Source organism: Macrosteles quadrilineatus, unplaced genomic scaffold, assembly GCF_028750875.1.
Source record: "Macrosteles quadrilineatus isolate MER2022 unplaced genomic scaffold, UCM_ALF_1.0 Scaffold_7__1_contigs__length_78375512, whole genome shotgun sequence".
NCBI classification, from domain to species: domain Eukaryota; kingdom Metazoa; phylum Arthropoda; class Insecta; order Hemiptera; family Cicadellidae; genus Macrosteles; species Macrosteles quadrilineatus.
Genome location: NW_026542600.1, coordinates 63,180,343 through 63,202,324, shown reverse-complemented (window position 1 = coordinate 63,202,324; position 21,982 = coordinate 63,180,343). Strand labels below are relative to the sequence as shown.

General features: G+C 34.9%; 1 protein-coding gene across 1 annotated transcript in view; it reads right to left on the bottom strand.

Annotated features, from left to right (window-relative positions):
• LOC128999046 (nucleoredoxin-like) overlaps positions 1 to 21,982 on the bottom strand; it is a 59,519-nt gene that overhangs the window by 21,158 nt on the left and 16,379 nt on the right. The window contains exon 2 of the mRNA XM_054425403.1: positions 3,355 to 3,842. Coding sequence (XP_054281378.1) covers positions 3,355 to 3,842 — 488 coding nt within the window. The remainder of the gene's footprint in view (positions 1 to 3,354; positions 3,843 to 21,982) is intronic.

Here is a 21,982-nt window from a genome sequence, read left to right as displayed (position 1 = left end):
TAGACTAGCATCATGATCGTTGACACGAATACGTTTATGTGCCTAAATATATAAACCAAGAAATACTAATTAATGAAGGACTTGGTTTGTGGGACATTATTTGTATTTATATAGTGTTTTGGGAACTAAACTGTTTAAACTCGCCGTCTTAACTTGATACAAATGTACCTAATATTTAACGTAATATCAGTCAATTAGAGGTAAAATCATATTGCTAAAAAACACATTAAAATCTCCTTGACAAAATTAAGTTTATGAACGGTTTTGAATAGCAATAATACTTAAATGACTGAAATAATAGTAACTTTTGCCAAAAGAATCACCCGGAAGATAAATAATACTCAAATAAAACAATCAAATCATAAATAGCTAACATAAAAGTGTTTAGTGGATTTATATACACAGCATTCCCCATGTAATATAAGCTGGAAGGGTTTTAAACATATACTAGTGTCTCTTATGCTCGAATTCGAGCAATTGCTACGTATTACAGGCGTTATTTTAAAACGAATTTCAACCAAGTCGGCAAATGTTTGTAGCATACTGTTAAATTAGCAAACTTATTGACTGTTTACAATTAACATATGCTTTTCTTCTCACTTTTGATTTCTGACAACAGCTGGAGTTTCACAACAATTTTTGTTTCCAATGTTAATCTTATGGAGAGTTACGAAACTTTAAAGGGCTCCAGGGCCTCACTCTGTCATTGTTTCCCTAAAAAGAAAGTTCCCTGCACAACTTCACGTTACACTCTTTCCAATGACACCAAAAACATGACAATCGGTTCAATAGTTTCGAAGGAGTAATTGTCACAAAAAATCTGCTTGCGTATAAAATGAGTATAGTTTATATGTAGAGAACAGCACTGCGAGCTGGAATAATGTTTAAAAGATATGTTTTGACAATTGAATCAAACCCAGAGAACGTAATCAAATTATAAATAGCTTACATTAAAGTAACAACAGGGCGGCTTCAATTTATACATCTTCCATGTACTCTTTGAAGGTTGTTAAAATTAGCCATGCCACTTAGGCTGCAATAGTTTTCAAAAGAGATATCCGAAAATCTATGGCATCATGGAGAACGTAATCAAATTAAAAATAGCAGTTAAATTTTTTTATGGTATAAATTTATGATATTTTTATTTACGGAACCTTTGAAGGTGTTTAAACAGCTATAATACTCAGGCGTACGTAGTCAAATTAGAATAAGCTAACATACAATTTGTTCAAAGTCTTGAATGTCCATGGCATTTTATATATTTTACCCTCGAAGGAATGTTTGTTGTACCTTCAGCAGCTTTAATAGAAGGCTTCTTTAACAGCTTTAATTTTCAATAGAAATACCTGCAAACTGAGTCAACCACAAACTTTGTAAAATTGAAGTAGTTTCATATCTTAAATGTACAACATTTTCCAAACACCGTTTCCTCCAACACATGAAAAACCACCACATTTCTAAAAGTTTCTGATATTTTCCAACACCTTTCGCTTATTTTCCAGCTCGGTGCGGCATCAGGCGTCGGTTTAGTCACCGTCACCTCCCCCGCTATCTATGACAGTAATGAATGGCCTGGGGTGCGACAGGAGAGGGAGGGAATTGCTAGGGTGTGGGTGTATTGTTCATCAGGCGTTGTAGTCCTTCAAACATTAGAGTACATAATTAGCAATATTGACACAACTGGATTTCGTCCTCATGAAAACACATGTGAATGTAAATATTGTGTCTAGTGATATAATGAAAATCTATTAAGATAGTAGTGTTATTATTATTCTGTTGTTTAAATAATTTATTCTAGCCTGGTACACCAAAAATATTCCTATCAGAAAACCCAGTCCAAGAGACTTTAAATTGCTTTATTGAGTTTTTAGTCAAACATGTATTAGAACAGTAACGGATGTATAAACATACGCCCATGTCCAACAAAAATTACATTGGCTTAATTGGCATTGTTCTTGGGTTTGTTCATATGCGACTTCACAACGATGTGATGGTACCAAACTTTATTGATCGTAAAACTTGAGTAGTGTTAGATTATTTAGTTGTACCATTGCAACTTTTTGAAAGGTGTTTAGTATGTAATACATGATTTACATACAAAGGTTTCTTTTACGTCAACCTTTTAAGTAAAATAAATGAACAAAAGACAAACATCAATATTGAGTAACTACTTAATCAGTTTTTTGTTATAAATCAAATAAAACTTTAAATTTTAGTTATCGTGGTAAAAAATTGTTCAACTTTATAAGAGTATTTGGCTAAAACCTATTGAGAGTTTAATAAAATGTCCACTAACGTAGTTTTTATTTTATTTTTCTCGCAGTTTTTCTTATCGCTGACATGAAACAAACCTGATGTTCATAGGCAATGTTTTTGTATAGTTGAGAGCGAACCTCATTGTTACAATACAAAAATTGGAATACACAATTAAAACGACAGTAGTAATAAATTATAGTTATTATTTCATCATTTTAGATTTTAAAAAATGGCTTAAGAATCAACAAAAATTAGGGAACCGTGTCGCGCATGCAAATATACGTACTTAGCAGCTACAGTTTTAAGAATCGAGGCAGGATTATTCATTTAACGCAAGATTAAGCTCCTGAGTGTGAAACGTAATGGTCTGCATGATAATGAATGTCTGCGATAAAACACATTATGGCGCAGAACTAAGCGCTAGCCATTCCACCACATGCACACCAAAACACAAAACGCTTTGTTCAATCGAGGGCCACAAGCATGTTACGGATATTAGTTCAGCCCCGGTGGGTCGTTAATAAACAATGAACTGTATGAACCGTGAACATAACCTAAACCACAGCTGTCAAACCTTGTGTGTTGATGTTTTCATTGTTGAGGTCACGTTGGAATTTAGTGACAATATATTTAATTTTTACGAAACATTTTATTGTTTTAATGAATGACGTTCTGATTCACTGGTACACCAGGACTGTTTAGACTTCTAGTTAATCAGTCTATATCGGTTAAGTTGCCTAGTAATTAGTTATCACAACTATGTGTTTATCCGGGTCGAAGGACCAACATGTAGAGATTAGCCTATTAATAACTGGTTTGATCGTATAGGTGATTATTGAAGAACTGTAAATAAATATTCAAAAAGATAAACCACTTTAATGCTAATGCTTACAGAAAATAAATATGTCATCGACTGTTACACAAGAATAAGGACCATTCAAATAAAAACAAAATAATAGACAGATTACATGGTAACTGTAAACAATATCTAAGTTTCGATTTGCGCCTTCAATACTTGTTTGTTTCATTACGAAACCAAGTTGATATTATAGTATTTACTAGCAGTTTTTATTAGAATTTACCAAAAACACAACTTACCCATTTAACCTCGTCCTCTATAGGCATGGTGTACCAAGGCACGCCGTGGTAGGACTGTCGGAACAGACGGGCTACACTCTCGTTGTCTTCGTCCTGGCGGAACCCCACCCAGGGGGGCATGAACACCTGGACGACCTCCAACCTCCCTCGTACCGCGGAGTACAGATCTACCAGCCTGCGGGTGGAGTCCTCGGCTTTGGAGCTGTCGGAGAGGACGCGGAAGTACACTCCGACGACGGGGTTGTCCTCCAGAGGTTTGTCTGGGGCTAGGACGTCCACGGGGACGAGCTCGAGGGGGTCCGAGGGGTCGGTGGAAGGACGCACCAGCCGCTCTCCGAACAGCCGGCGCCTCCAGTCTAGAGCCATCCCACGTGTGAGATGTGACGTGTTGTGGTGAGGTAAGATCTGAGGGTAGTGGGATGGTGGGGTGGTGGGGTGGCGGGGACAGGGGGTGGTAGTGGGGACGGTCGATACTCTCCCAACATGCGCTCGATATGAGATATGAGACTACTATTGTGTTGTGTTGCACCGTCGTCGCATCGTCCACTGTCGCATCCCGCAACAATACACAACACACACACACGTGTAAAAACAGTTAATTGGTAATTAGGTGATCAGTGTTGACTATTTAACACTGGACAACAGTGTATAGGAAATAATAGCTCCCTCCCTCTATTGAAAATTAACAATTTGGTTAAGTTTACTTGAAACTTGGTCAGTACAATATATAGTTAGATATTCAGTTAGATATACAGTACAATAGTTAGACATTCGACAAAGATTAACTTTTAGATCGTTTTTATCGAATTAGAAAAATTTCAATTGATCACAATTACCTTTAAGAGTCCTTGGAGGCTAACGGCCATCTTGGATAATTTCAAACAGCTGCTGAAGAGATATTTATCATCTAAAGATATTTTTTCAAACACCAAAGTGATTTAATTTAAATAATTAGATGAATGATTAGATTAGTGAGATTAGAAATTTTCTTTGTAGTTCTTTAATTGTTTTATGAGTTAGAACCAACGATATAAACAACGATGTAGTTATTTACATCTTTGGTTAGAACATCTAGGCTCTAAAGACTCTTAAGTCTGATTGATTGGTATATAAGTAAATCCTGGCATTAACATTTCAAAATTTGTTGTTGGACAAATTGTAAAATAAATAATTTAAGTAATTCGTTTTGTTTTATAATTAGTACAGCTAACTATTAAACAAGAGTTGTTGGTACCTATATAAAAAAAATCAGCGTTCAGTTTTGAAATTTTGTAAAAATTTGAAAGAGAAATCAGGTTTGTAAATTAGGAAAAATATAGATTTTGCCTACATTGATTAATTACATGTAGCCTATATCACGTCGATCAGAGTTTATTAATTAATTACCCATTTAGTTTGATGAATATATTACACAGAATTTTATCAAACTTGACCAATAATTGATAAGTAATTGATCATATTTTATCTGAAAACCTCACATAACCAATTACTTTTTACCGAGTTTGATAAGAAAAATTGGGTGAGGTTCATAATGTCCAAATTTCACAAACTCCAACGTCTAAAATGTTAAATAAACAGTGCGTTTCATAACCTCCAAATTTCATAAACTCCAAAACTATAACTTTCATATAATCACCGATTCATAGGGATCTCACAAGGTCTACGCCACCGCAGTCGCAAAAAGTAGCAAAAAAAGAGAAGCGACTAAAGGTCATGGAATTGGATATTTTGCCCCAACGATTAAGTATTGTAAATCATATGGTAAAATGCCTGTCAAGCCTCTAATGGTCACTGATTATAAAGCTAACATTCTAAATTTTTAGATTTTTGTAGGGAACACCAATTTAACCAACATCACGAGGAATAAACGAATGTTACTAACTTTAAGCCCTCGAGTAGTCTTCCACGAGATTCACTAAAAAAATGTAGCCATGGGCGTTAGATAACAGTAAGAAAAAGCTACAATCTCACACGTGTTTGCCCTGAGTTTCAGGCGATTCTCTGAAAAATAACTTTAAACCGTTTCTAATACGGAATACGAAGACGAAAGAAAAATATTCTTTATCACAGACAAAAATATTACCACTATCAATGTGCTAATACGTCTCATTCTTACACGGGTCGTGTCTAATATTTCCAAATAATCTGAAAGGGATAAATTCACTTTTTCCTACAGTCACCCAACAAAGTTAGCTTCCTTGTACTGTTTATAGTACAGAAAGCTGCTAATTGCTGTAAATTTATACTTTGTCGTACTGTTTATACTTTGTCGTACGGTTTATACTTTGGCGCACATCAGGATTTTAACCAAACAACACAAAACAGCGTGGTTTTATTATGCACGTAATCCATGTACGCTTAGAAATAGGTTGGCAGCACTTAAAGATAATGATACTATGATCAGCTGATTGACTATTATAACTACGATTTAACCTGCCATTTCGTGTTTATAGTTTATGTTCTATTTTCGTTCAACGCTTTGGTTTGAACACAACCTGAAGTGTAGTATTTGAAAGATGGATTATACGTGGGCCTAACATAATGAACTTAGTGAAAGTAACTGTGCATATAATAGTAGAACAGAATTAGCAGAAACTGAAAACATGTTTCATTAAACCTGTTACCTGAAAAATCAAGAATGAAGTATGAACGAGCATACTAACTGTTTTCCTCTTGGCGCGTAAGTAAGAAAGTTACAAAACTGGCATAAAATATTTTATTGCCGTATTTTGAAGAACAATCTACTTGTTTATTATGTGTCTATACTGATTATTACTGTTTATACTTGTACTCTTGAAAATAAGTAACACTTAAAGATATTACAACTACAATCAGCTGAGTATTTCCTACTCCGTTAAAGGCTTGGGTTTAACCTAACCTAAAACGTATTGTATATAGTTTGAAAGACTAATTATTTATATGCTTTATAAAGACTGTAGGAAAAATATAATGTGTAACACGAGTGCAAAAGGCCTTTGCTGCACTCGAGATCATTCCACACTCGCCTGCGGCTCGTGCGTAAACATTTCTCTCGTGTGCTTGCTGCCACTTTGCCCACAAGTTACACAAATAACTATTTGTAAAGTGTTTTTAAAAACTAACTGCGAATCAGTATTTGTTTATACAACCACTGATTCGCATGGTTCCAAGTAATGGATCCAAGTAGATGTTTAGATTATTAGACATCTACTTGGATTTATGAACTTGCTCTGTAGGTAGTTTGGTTTAGTTACAGACAGGAAACATACCATCTTAAAGGCGTCTCTGTGGTTGGAGTTGAGGATAAAAAACATACACTGTAATATTTAGATGTATTTATCGTAGGGTGTAATGTAAGTGACGGTTTCATAAGTTCTTTTCGGAATCTTGTGGTGGCGTGGCAGTATATACAGGGTGTTTCCAAATCGCCTGGACATATTTTATGGACTTGTTCTTTGGGCTAAGGTAAACATAAAATGCCATATAAGTATGGGTCTACAATGCCTAGATTTCTGTCTGTCAGCCTGTTTGTGATTATTTAAAGTTATTTTATATCTTGGGCATTTTTCAGGATAGAAATTTCAAAATTAGTATAGTTTAGAGGGTAAAAAGAGCTTTAAAAACTGCTCAATATCTCAAGCCATTTCAATATGGCGGACCAAATAAAATCTGTAATGCCAAATTTCATGAAAACCGTAAATATTAAGAAAATTTGTTTTATTATTAAAAAGATGGAGGATTTAAATTCTCTATCTTTTTGGTCATACAAAAAATGTTCTTCATATTTACGGTTTTCATGACAGTTGGCATTAAAGATTTTAAATGTCCACCATATTGAAACGGTTTGAGATATTGGAACTAAATTTTTTAGCTCTTTTTCCTTCTAAACTACACGTTTATACCAATTTTGAAATTTATGTCTTGAAAAATTTCCAAAATATAAAATATTTAAAAAAAATCACAAACAGGCTGACAGGCAGAAATCTAGGCATTTTACACCTATACTTATATGGCATTTTTTGTTTTCCTTAGCCCAAGGAACAAGTCCACAAAATATGTCCAGGCAATTTGGAAACACCCTGTATACGGAGGCCGCGGTCCTAGCTAATGGGAGGACCGATGCTATAGGTGTCGAGAGAGATTCAATTCTCTACCTTACACCCAAACCTAATCAGTTCAATACACCGTTGTGTTAACACGGTTGTTCACTTACACCTCAGTAGCTCAATAATTGTTCTCTTTTTAGTTTTCGTCCATACAAAAAATACAAAATACACTTTTCGCCATACTTTGTCATAAATAGTTGTCAATAAAGTACATTCGTTAGGGGGGGGGGGGGGGGGGTTAAGGTTAAGTTGTTATATCACCCCAAGGGCAAACCATCAAGGAATCAAGGACAATGGTTGCACATTTTTCCTTCGTTAGATTTATTATTAGTTCCTTGAATTCAAACTTAGGAAATAGTATAGATTTTAAAAATTAACACCGTTTTTATCTCTTATGTTCTTATTACCGTATTGCAATGTAAATTTCTTTTTAATGAATACCTCTTCATGGATATTAAATTCATTGAAACGCAAAGATACTCCAATAATTTTTTCTTGAAATTATTATTGGTTGGTGGAGTAATATCTGACCGATCAAACTTTTTTCCAACAACCAAAACGGGCCTAGTAGCCTATTGAAAACATCACTAGCTATTTTTGTTATAGCTTAACCAGAGAGAAAGCACTTTTGGAGCTAGTTTATAAAGATAAACAATTTACAACATTTTGTTACATGGTTCAGTTAGATTTATTATGTTAAATTAAATTATATTTTAATACAATTAGTAAGAAAAAAAATTAATTATGCAGCCATTTATCCTAGGCCTACACTCCTGTTTAGGCTCTTGGTCTTTAATTACAATTCGGCCAACTTACGCACGTATGTAAACGCAATGTCTTTCCCCCACATTGTAGAAGCAGAATTCCGTTTCAAAACATTATCTTGCCATCTTTAACATATACATGAAAATAAACAAAACTGACGGTTTAACAGTTATTTTAATTAATCTTTGAACCTTTGGCAAGCAGACATTTTTATCAAAAATTGTCAACTCTCGAATTGCACACATGCCGTACTGTACCGATGAAAATCTTCCTGCTAACTATGTTTACTCTTAGAAACACCCGAAACCACATAGACTTTACATACCGGAAACATTTATTCATTATATATAAGGGGGTTGTTACACCCTCTTTCTCTATTGTGCCTCAGGCCTTGCCTTACCTCTGACGGGAATATGCTTTATAATTAAATACCCTTGCCGCAGCAAACCTGCCGACTAGCGAATTTCCATTTGTCTGAATTAATTGCCAATTAAATCTATTTAAATAATATTAGGGTTAAGAAATACCTAGGTTTGCTGCTACAAGGAAACTAATTAAGTGTGTTTTTAGTAAATTATCAATAGCTTAGTATAAAATAAATAGATTTGCCAATTTTGCTCAAAATATATCCATAAACAAGCAAACTACAACATTTTACAATACTCTCCATAAGAATAACATGGGAATTTTAAATTTAAATTTTTTTGAATTTTCTCCGTTGCCAATAACCGTACAAAAACACTTTTATATACTAAACCATTTGTTTTTTTAAGCTCTTTATAAAAAGTCTAGAGATGAATTGGAACATTTTGTGTTTTGAGGGTCAAAAATTAGAAAAACCAATTTTTACCACATAAAACCCCCCGTAAAACTCCGTTCCCATTGGCCGATCATCCTGGTTCGCGAACTCATTCAAGTTTATACCGCTTGCACCTTTATACCAAATTTCATCAAAATCTGACAAAAATTACTCAAGTTATCGAGTTCACGGACATAAGATAATCCGTAAATTTGGCGAAAAGATACAAAAACCACGTTTGTATCGTCTTCGTGGAGATACCGAAAATCCTGAAAGGTCAAATTTGGACAAACAAGTTCATTGAAGACGATACAAGCTCTATTTTTCTAAGACCAATTCGTTCAGATGAAATAAAAAATAATACAAAGACTTAAAGAGTAAAACGGTCTGCCGGAGTAGATGGGATATCACCAAAACTGATTAAGTCAATCTAAGACTTAATTGCAACACCATTATGTCACATAAAAAATTCGTCGTTTTGTTTAGTTAAAGTTTCCTAGCCAGCTAAAGTTGTCTTTGGAAAGGCCAAAAATCTTTAAGGCCGCTCATCTTTAAGAGCGGAGATATAAGTTATTGCCATAACTACAGGCCTGAAAGTCTAGTTTTGACGTTCTCGAAGGTTTTTGAGAAAGCAGACTGTGCGATTTCCTAGAGAAACGCAATATATTAGTTGGAAACCAGTACGGATTTGTGAAGAACAGTTCCACAACAAATGCCATACTCAGCCTCATAAATAAAGTAGTCAAATATATTGACTCGGGACAGTCTGTGGCCGGCATGTTCATTGACTTGAGTCGTGCTTTTGACTTAGTTGACCATGGTCTACTTCTGAGAAGAATGCATGATGCATTACAGGCATTGCTCTTTATTGGTTCGCATCATATCTCGAAGGAAGAAAGCAGTATAAAGCAATCCCTGCCATCGAAAATACAGGTCTTCTAAAGTATCATCATTCTTCTGAGGCCTCAGTCACGAGAGGTGTGCCCCAGGGTTCCGTCCTAGGACCGACCTTATTCTTTCTATTTATAAACAACTTGCCCACTTGCACAAACAAGGCAAACATTTGTCTGTTATATAGCTGTCTGTTATATCGCCGATGATATATCTCTTACTGTCTCCAGTCATTCCACAGAAACACTTGAACAATCGATTTTCCTTGAATCTAATATCATGATTCAATGGTGTTATGAGAAACCCCGAATTCTCCAATTTAGCATTTCAAACCAGCAAATCAAGAAAAGCGAAAGAACATTTAGCTTACTGTTGGGTGAAAATGAGATCCATCCCGTCAAGAGGTTAAGTTCCTTATGGTGTGATCCTTGATGATCTTAACCACCACAAACATATCAAACATGTCACAACAAAAATATCAGCAGGTATTATGCTTCGTATGCTTAGCCAAACAGTACATTCAAGAAGTCCTACTGTCTGCTTATTATGGTCTTGTATAGATGTCTGGGGTAGTGAAAGTCAAAAGACTTAAGTTTCTTTTCCGACTTCAATTGAAGGCCATCCTCATTGTATTTTCCCTATCCAAACGTCAGTCCTACAAAGAAATTTTCAAAGAGTGCGAAGTCTAACCTTTCCATCCATATACATTTTTGAAACATTATCCTTCACAAGAAAAAATATATCTTCTTTTTGTTCACAGCTCAACAACAGATATCCATTTCGTAGTTCTTCCGACCTTGCAATTCCTAATCACCGAAAGTAAATAAAGATACGTCATTCGCCTATTGGGTCTGATGATGATTGGAGTGTCCAATCGAAATCTTTCACCACTTACCATCTTTTGTATATTTACCATCTTGTGAGTAACAGTATAAGCGTAAATATATGTTTTAAGTGTTATAAGACGTATCTTTATTTACTTTCCGTAAACTTAATAACACGTACAATGCTGATCGAGAAGTTATTCCTAATCACTCAACGTCATTTTTTTCAAAATAATTCTCAATAAAATGCCGTCAAGCTTTTTAATAACCTTCCTCCTTCCCTAAAGATTTAACAGGATTTAAATAGATATCAGAAAAGGCTAAAGAATCTTTAGCTGGATAATAATGCCTTCTGTTCTGCAGCGTTCGTGAGTTCTTTTTAAATGTTATAGATCAAGAATGTATTTATGTTTATGTTAAACAATTATAAACGGAAATAAATTAAGGAAAGGGTGGAAATCTCCTGCTTTAGTGCAATAAACTATACAAATATTACAGCTGACATATAAACTAGCTTTTTGTTCACTATAATTAGTTTAACTAATCTTACACCGTCGGTGTCAAAACTATGTAGATCTATGTTACCGACAATCTGCACCATCGATAGTACTGTAGTTCGTCCTACGCTCACTAGGAGAGATAACTCTGTTTTCGTGACCTTGCCTTTGTTGCTGATGCCACTTGGAAACAGCTAGAACTACCAGTGTACTAACGTTGTTAAAGGACATTGTAGCAGCTCAATTGACTTTTTTACATTGTACTTCAAATGCATACGCATTGCGTAAGTTATACTGTATAGACATAGGCTATTATCAAGGTTAAAAAGCCAATACCACAATGTCCACAGTCCAATACTGAATTTTGAGCGGTTGCTCCTTCATTATGAATACAATTAAATGTCTAACTACTGCTCAGTAATAAGAATTAAATGTTTTACTATTAAAATACTTAACAAATTAAATATTTTACTATTGCATAGTATTTATTGTATTCCGAAAAAAGATTTGATCGTCACATAGTGCTCAAAATTCAACACTGTATTAATTTGACTATTTCATAACGATCCATAATATACAATGTTGTATATAATGTTGTATATAATGTTATAAAATAAACATTTGATGGTCGCAAAGTATGTACAAAATGTAAACATAAAAGTGAATTATAAAAAATTGAATAAGTTATTTTATATGGAGCATGTAATGTAATACTGCCAAAACATCAAAATTTTGTTTTGTACTTCTTATAAAGTTGATCTATGTTTGATATATTCACTGTAAAAAAACACACCTGGTAAGAGGTTGAAACTTAAAAATAACATACCAAACCATAAATTAAGCAAAGCTTCAAAACAGTAAGCAAAACAGGATTGTTGAAAGTAATTGTTATTGTTTCATATTTTCAAAATTCTATTAAAATTTAATACTGTTTTAAATCATTGCTGACCGTCTATCTCAGAAACAAGGTCTCCTCCTTCTTTTAACTATACAGTATATATCTTACACATTTTATGGAAATGCTTAGGCTTTTTAGTGATTTGAACCATTCTTGAACTTCCATTCGATATCAATGAGGGTCCGTGAATGACTTCATTCAATCTTATATTGCCAACCTTTATTCAATAACAAATTCTTTGTAAACGTTTTCAGTTATTGGGAACGCTGGAAAAAGTACAACATTGATGTTTTTGTAAACCTTAAAATATTGAAGGAAACTACCTAACTTTTACTTTTACTAACTCTTGCTGTGTGCCGTTTGCGTATAACGAGTTTTACTTAGAATTGCATTGGTAGTTAAATAAAAAACACGCATCGACATTTTTCCTATTTTATCTGTCAGCTTCTAGGTTTATTGCAAGAGGTTTGTTCTATAGTGACGCCGGAAGCATATTTTTTAAATGTCTGTATTGCAACATGTTGGTGTTTATGCCAATATCTATATAGTTTGATGTGTACATCACATTCCAAATAATATAATAGAATGTTATTTGACCATCTTGATTTTAGATTCTTTAAATTTCTGTAACTGAAAAGAAATTGTTTGTTTGGTTTATTTTCGTATCTCATTTTACTTTAAATGGAAACTAGAGTATTTTCAAAATTTAAATTTTAACATTCAAAGATTTAATTCCATACATGTATACACAGTCCCCGAGTGTGTCCTGACAAAAGGAACTAATTAAACACTTTCTTGATTCTGTTTGAAAAAAAAAACCTATTGGGAAGACATATGATAAACTAAATTGCTCTTTACCAACTTCTTTTCAAAAGGGACTAAAAGATACAAACAAATTGAATAAATCACGAATGGCGATTTTAAATATAACAAATCAAATGCTGTCATAATTAAAAGTAGTTTTCAGTATTGATAACCGCTTTATGCGATAACTAAAGACATTCGAAAATAAAATTATTTACATTATTGAATGTACCGGTGCTAATACCCAGCTTTCAGAGGTAGTATAGTCTAAGCCCAACGAAATACCAGAGTAATCTTCTAAGGCAATCTTCGGAGACCCGCAATAGAACTGTGCTACAAGAGAACATTCAATCAGAGAAGAATTATCGCTGTGGTCCAAACTATGAGCACACCAAGCACATAGAAACTGACTTGTTTAAAATATAAATATATTTCAATTCCATTTGTTTATTTTATTGTAACTATTTGCAGTAAATAAAAACCACACCACAATGTTTTGATGTGTTTGGGTATTCACATTTTCATTTTCATTTCACATCATTCAAGTTTTCATTTTGCGTGACCGAACTCTTTCTGCGACAACAGTGCGTAGAAATTGACATGTTCAAAGTCTCTGTGTCACAACATCAAATTTAGATTGGCCGTCCAAAGTCTATTGGCATGTATAAGTCTCGTTGCTACCACAGCACATGCATATTGGCCTGTTTAGGACTCGTTGCTACCACAGCACATACAGATTGGCCTGTCTAGGACTCGTTGCTACCACAGCACATGCATATTGGCATGTCTAGGACTCGTTGCTACCACAGCACATACATATTGGCATGTCTAGGACTCGTTGCTACCACAGCACATACATATTGGCATGTCTAGGACTCGTTGCTACCACAGAACATACATATTGGCATGTCTAGGACTCGTTGCTACCACAGCACATATATATTGGCATGTCCAACTCTCTGTGCCACAAGTACGTGCAATGCTCGTTGCCCGTGCATGCGCGTCTGTGAGGGTGGGAGTGGGAACAGGTATTTCACACACTACTCGTGCTTATCTGGTATTTGCTTATTGTTATGCTCTGATGATAGCCTGCACAAGAATTTCATTCTCCTAATGCCGGCAGATAGCGGTGCCCGGTATGTTATTTACTCGCTACAGGCCTATCTTCCAATCGATCTCGACCCTACTCTTCCTTCATTAGCTCGCCGTAATTAATTGAAAAAATTCCTTCGCTTCCCCAACATTTTGAAAATTTTGTATAGCTTTCTCTCTTGCCCGAGCCTACAGTCACTTAGTGACATACGTTTGACCTCCTTACAGTGTATGTTTGCGTCAATATTATTGTGTGAAATACACACTCGAAGGTACAACCATCATTATTATTGGTTCGGATTATTGTCCAACTCGGTGATTTTATAACTGAGATGTCAACATATCATTACTTATCCTTTCGGACTGGATTGAGTTTGGAGTTTCCATTTTACAGATACAGTAGTTTTAATACAAATCATGACTGCACTAAACCGTTTTAATTCAACGCAATACATTAACACATTAGATCATAGTAAATCAAGCTAAACTGTTTACAAACTGCAACTTTGTTACGTAAAATGAACACCTATTAATTCGATAGATTTACTACAATACAACATACGACTTCGAGTCATCATTTACCGCTTTGTGATACATTGCATAGGTACTCTTAGATCGGTCAACACTGTACATCAGGGTGTCGTGCTATCTCGTCCAAGTGCTATCTCGTCCAAGTGCTATCTCGTCCAAATTCCACAAACGTAGGATGGGAGGTTAATCCATCTGGGAAACGGACTGAGGAGCGTCAGTCATAAAACTGTCAACCCCTCGACCGAAGAATTCGCCAAGATAGGACTGAGGGGCGTCTAGGTACCAGACGCTCGTCTGTCCGACCCTTGCAAGGAACTAATCTTGCACTAATCTGCAAGGAACTAATCTTGCACTAATCTGCAAGGAACTCATCTTGCACTAATCTGCAAGGAACTAATCTTGCACTAATCTGCAAGGAACTAATCTTGCACTAATCTGCAAGGAACTAATCTTGCACTAATCTGCAAGGAACTAATCTTGCACTAATCTGCAAGGAACTAATCGAACTAAACTTGCGTAGAACAAGACAATGGCTGCTTCATTCCTGTGAGTAAATCCCATGAGTCGCGCCTCACTGACTACACCACTGATTTAGGCATGTTTCCCCGGTACAACTTAATACCAAACAAAATTTTAATCAAAAAAATTAAAAGGCCGTACACATTCACTTTCAAAGAAACAGTGTTGCTTACCATTTCTTATAACGGTTTAAAGTTGAACTGTAATTTAAAAGCTCGTCCTTCAGTTGAGTGTAACCACGGTCAGATTGTAACGAAGAGACGAAACAGTTTAAATTGAAATTGGTTTTTATCTGCTGTTTTTCAATAATTGTAACCTGATTGAGGTAGGTAAATGACCTTTTAGAGTTTATGGTGATAAGTCTTGGGTAGTGTTGATAAATTGTATCGTATTTTCATGATGTAGTAAATCGTGAGGCAAAAAGCCTAAACCTTCTTCTACAGCATTAAAAGTACATATTTGGTTTTCAAGATAAAACTAACGGAAAACTGCCACAAAAAAATTAACTTGTTCTGCAGGTGATAAATAGTAAATCTATATGTTTTATATGTTACATGGAAAGCTTTTTTTCCGACAAGGTTTTCTTTGTATTAAGACTTCATATTGTACATGCGTCTTGGTGTACAGATTTGCAAACTGGCTTTTGAATTTTGATTTAAACCAAACTCGAAATAAACACTTTGTTTACATTTTTGTCTGTTTACTTTTCTAATTTAAAACTCGGAATGCCAAGTGGCCAAGCTGTTTCATTTGCATCTCCAGTAAAACCACATCTAACTGATTTTAAAATATAAATTTCAACTGGGTGTATTTTAACACACAGATATGAGTGAAGAATTAGGAATTAACACGTTGCCCACCAGCCGTCACACTCCTTTGTATTTTAGTAGTCTTGAGTAACTTTGAAGTGATTGTGAAGTATAATTTAGTTATGAAAGATGAGAATCAGTATATCTATTACGTTTTCTATCAAAACTTAATTTATGTCACCTCTCGTCCGGAGTGATAAATACAAAAGAAAATTGCAAAGAAATAAAAAAACTAATTTACTTAAAATACAATTTGTATTGCCTATATTGTGTCCAGCAGTGTTCATCCAACCGGTAAAACTAAGAGCTCAACTTGAATTTTGATGACTAGAATAAAAGCTAGGAATTGTGCGTTTGTTTTGTATGGGAACGGGACATTTAGAAAAGAGGTTTTAATTTCACTTACTTCCATTGCATTTTATTCGAACTTCCATTGCAGAATAAATGCGTATACAGTTGTTTCATCTCAAGGACTGTACTATTACTATTGGAAATTTAATGATGATTCTGAAAATGACATTACATTCTAAATAAAAACAATTTTTAGTGCACTTATAGCCATTTTATGTAAGAAAATACAAATATTTTGAAAAAGATCTTAATTTGTCTGTTATTCCCTACCTGTAAGAGTATGGAAATTTAAATTAGTACCATTTTGTCACCAATACTAAGAAGTTTAACACTTAACAATTTTTTACTTTAACTTCGTTCCACTCTGTGTTTGAACTGATGGTGTTTTTGGCCTCTGGAGACATAAAAACTAAAAATTACATCTTTCTCGGGTCTAGGTCTGATAAGACCTACCGCAATAGTGTATTCCCTACATGGGAAAATTTGCTAAAACAGCGGTATCGTTCTAAATGTTAAAGTTAAATGTTAAGTTATATTGGAAAATGGGGACATTTTGAAAATTATAAATAATTAGTTTTCATTACTCATGAAAGTAAGGTGATATTCCTCTTTTAAACTCTACCATTCTTAAGAAATACAAGTTCGTCTAACGTAGAAAGACATTTAATTTGAAAATATTCAACATGATATTTTTGGAGGTTCTGTTATGGTTCTTAAGCTATGGGAATTTTATTATATTTTTAACTGTTAAAAAAGTTACTTTTCGGGTGTTTTTTTTTTTAATAGAGTAGATATATATATATAGTATATTCATCATTTTTTGTATTGATTGACATTTTTATGTTGGTCTATTTGTCTCCAGATGTTGGAACTCGTTCTCAGTGATCTTTCGCAGCTATCACTTTACTAAAAAGGTTTGATCTTAAGACACAAACCAAGTCTGGGAATGAAAGCGGCATTTCGGCTTGTCAAGTTGTCTGTCCATTAATATATTTTACAAAATTATATGCAAAATATTTTCTTATATTAGATATTGTATACGTTATGTACAATATAAGCCGCTATTGCGTTGTCATCATATGTATAGCAGGTTTTTATTACGTAAAAGTAAGAACAATTTCTGAAAACCTTTTTAACATCTCCTGGATGCTCTGAATTTTCCGTTTCCGTAGCTCTTGCTATGCGATTGTCCGGTAGAATGTATTTTCTTTCTCTTTAAACGTAATTTTAAGCAAATTTTTGCAATTTTTGAAATCAGAACTTTCCGCTTCTGAACTTCAGGAGTCGCGTGCTCTCACCTAAAAGTTAGGTCTTTAAATTTTCACGTGGACGAGATGGCACCAATAAGTGTGTTTTATCAACTGTTAATATACGCTGGACGAGTTAGCACTTTTTTCTGGGGAATTGGGTATTGGGCGAGATAGCACTTGGACGAGTTGGCACTACATCTACATCAGTAGGCCCTACAGTGCACAGATTAGAACATCTTTACCAAAGAATATTATTAAGTAGTTCTAAGTTCTTGTACTTTATGAACCAAACAAATTTGGTTCCTGAAAATTTTTTATTACCCCCAATGATTGTGACCAGTTAGATATCAGAAACGTTCACTAATGAAGAACCATTTTGCTAACTTCACGCGATCGTTTCCGTAGTTCAATTCATTGAAGTATTGTAACGGACTTCGGCAACATGTAGTAACGGATGTAATTTTTAACAGTTATTATTATCTGTGGTTTATTGCTTCCTTAATTACCGGCGTATTGTGTTAGAGCTTCGATAACTACGAGCGGAAAGTGGAAAGATGTGTATGATTGATGGTGTGCTCTGCCCACTCTGTAAATGAGAATTAAATAATACGGTTTCGTTGTGTGAGACTCCATTAGTCCCTCGATAATCACTGAAAAGCGATCGCCGTAGTTCGTGAGCGGCTTCGACGTATCTGCCGAGGCCTAACGACTCTAGGACTGGGGTCACGGTCGATCGAGGGTGGAGATGTTCGGTCATCTCTTGAACAAGTGCGATTTTGGGCATTAGTTTGTTATAAGTCGATGCTGATGAGACTGCACGTTCTTTAGTACCAGCAGTACGACGGACTGTGAAGCCAAGTCAGCGATGTCGTGGGTTCGCTTCGTGGTCCTCCTCCTAAAAATGTTGTACAGTCAATTATTGTACTGTAACAGCTCACCAATTACTGAGCGCGATACCACACAGAGGACTTAGGAGCCCATGTGGACAGGCAAACGCAACGTTGATAGAGGTTACCATTTTTTTTATATTTCAATCACAAAATACAAGATTTGTAGGTATGCAAATTTGTTTTACTAAACCACAAAACTCATCCACACTACATTTATAAATGGGGGGCAAAAATAATGTAACATATCACCACGAATATCTTCAACGTATTTGACTATCAGTCAGGGTTAAGTCTGTGTGATTTTAACTATGTGGGTCCATATACATTGTCCCTTGCAGATTCGAGAGATGTGGATTTAGTGGAAGTACACAGACAGAGTAAAGGGAAAGATTTGTGATAAAATCACATGGATTAGATGCAATTATTTTACTCTCTCAGTGGTGTGCTTTTCTGTGGCCTTATCTGTATCGTGTACAATTACACTACAATACTTACACCACACGATTTCCTCAGTTGTCGGTTTTTCTTAACCAACTCGCCCTAGGTAGCATACGAAATATCTCTCGCTACAATACAATAACGACATGGTATCCTACTGTAGTAACAGCGTAATATGTGGCCGTTAGTCTTTTTTAGTAGTTGAACAACATAAAGAAATGTATTGGTGCAAATTGTACGTGAGCGACAATCGAATCACACACAACATACATGTGTAGGATCTAAGAAAACGAAAAATAAAACCAACATCTTTCGTTACGACCTTATTGCAATTCTGCACAAAGGAAGTCTGAAATGAGTCTGAAACGTTTCAACAATTAAACCGTGAGAAAGGCAAGTAAAAAACAATTATGTCTTACGTGACACAGGACCAATTCCAGACAAAACATTATAGCCTTGTAAACCGAGCACAGCGAGCAGCGCGGCCAAACCTTCGTTGTTACCTCACGCGCCATTTGATTTATTTCCATTTTCAGACACGTAAAACTCGTTTTATTAATTAAGGTTTATTCTAGCGGGGAATTTTACGAGTTCGTGTCTTCGAATATGTGTTATCGTCAGTGGTTGGTGGTCGGTTTCGTGTGATTTGGCGGCACCGGACGAGTGTGTTGCCGATCTACAGCTGACACTTGGTTTTATTCAACACATTTTTTTTATAAAAGTCGCCTATACTTTTTTATGTACAAAACCTGTATGCGATTTATTCTAATTCCCGAGGGGTAAGAGTTTACAAAATACATTCAAAATATAATATAGAGGGGTATCTTTATATTCTCTTCAGTTATGATTATATCAGCTTTGTCAAAGCACCACGACCCTAGATATTGAAATAAAACCACGTCTACCAAATTATTGATTGAAAGGACTATACTAATAGGTGTACATTTATGCTGCAATTTTGAATGAATTAGTCACAATTTTTACTTTAATTTAATTTTAATTTTACACAATTTTTATAAAACTTTGTCGCCTTTGTTACTGGGTTGAGATAAAAACATGCAAGGTTTGGTGCTTTCTACAAATACACATACATATAAGTGTAAGTTTATCCACAATAACTTTTATATCAATTTGATACTGTTTTGCATTCCTGAATAACTTTTTAAGTATATATGTATTAGCATTACGTCATCTATACACTAGGAGGCGTTTCCGGCGGCGCCAAGAAAATTAAGTGGTGTGATCAGGAATGTATTAAAACTCCCTATCTAGCTTCTCAAAGAATGCGACCATAACATGGTGCACATTAGAAACTACTGGGGCACTGAAAAACTAGAAATTCGTTTTCCTGTAAATTGAGGCATCCACACTTGTATGCAGGTTATCCTCATCTTAAGATAACTTCCCAAACTCAAGAGTTATTTGTTTTTTGCACACAACTTAATCTCTTAAATGTATTAATGATTGCACGATTGTTCAAGATACACCTTCGCATAGCTTGTATTCTATGTATTATCAGTAGATATAATACCAGAATATGACCCCACTTTCGGCGTTTTAGAGGCACTTTTAGGGCACTTTTTATAGGGGAAAAATGAGAAAAATGAGTGGCTCATTTTTTTGGCCACTTTTTTAAAGACCCAGCTCTCGACCTATACACCCCTATATAAATTTTCTACTTTTTTAATACTGAAAAATACTTCTGGAATATGGCTCATTTTTTTGACCACTTTTTTAAAAATCCAGCTCTTGGCCTATACAAGCCTATATAAATGTTCAATACCATTGTATAACTCTATTCCACATCCATTCGAACATGTATATCTCAAAATCATGCAAGGTTTGTACGCGAACTCGGGGGCGCTCTATGGCTATGTGTAAATTATGCCTGACTCTAACGAATGACTGTGAGTGTACCTAATGACCCTAATTAAAACCAATTGTCAACATTTTCTGCCTGTCTTGTGCCAATCTGTCTGGCATCAATCTGGTTTAACCCTTTCAGTGCTATGAAACGATATATTGTTGTTTTTAAAAATCTCTAAGGGATATAGAGAGGAAGGTTATTTTTAATAAAAAGTAGCAAAACGGCCATTGGTGACCTGCATGTTCATAGGATACACTAACAACCACTTAGCTAAAAGATTCGCCCAATCCGATGATTTCGAGGTGTATGTCTAAACCCAAGGATTATGAACACCTCACTATGCCCCAGCGGTTGTAGTATATCGCTACAAACACACAGGTCACCAATTATTTGCCACACAGGACGGGGATGGAACCCCGAGCAGACGAATGCCACTGGCCAAGTGACACACGCCTTAGCCCTCTCGGCTATCTGTGCTTGAAGACTGAGGAGTCAAAAACTGGTATTTAAGCTAACACCACTGATCGCGAACAGATAGCGCTACAGATGGTTGTTCAATGCATTACTAAGTAGCAGCACTAGTTAGTCATGGACTATTTAGATGATATTTTTCAGTTGAAACACAACAGTGATCATAAATGTGTTCCAGAGACTTTGCTGCAAAATATTATTTTTCTTAAAATAGCTATAAGTTATTAAGATAACCTTGTCTAACTAAATCAAAGTTAAATTCAATATTACGTTGTAAACTATATGTATTTTGATTTTATATGAGATTTTGGTTTCAAAGAATGCTATCAGAACATACAAAATTATAGGAAAACTGGGAAAATTATTACAAAAACTAAGTTTTATTTAATGTTTACTACAAATACTGGGATTTATCTTTGTTCTATATTTTCTTATTGTCTTATTATTCAAAATTAGCATAATTATTAAAATAGTGACAACATTACAGTTAAAATTCAACAACATGTAATGGAATTAAAAGTCTTACAAAATATGAACTATTGGCCTAGCACTGAAAGGGTTAAACTGGTCTGTCTAGGGTAGGTTTAGACAATTACCAAATATGTTTGATTGATTGACCTTAATTATTCAAATTGTTAAGTTTTAAATTAATTTAGACAATTTTGTGATATAAAAAAGGGAGATTCTATAGTATCATCACTCACTCTTCCACCTGGATCTTCTTGTTTTGGTAAGTCTTTGATATGTAAGCCTAGTAGAAATAAGTTGTCGTGTGTCGGGTCATGGGATCAATTGGTTGCATAATTGATGTTTGTACTCATACTCTGTATTTCTTTTAACTTAGGAG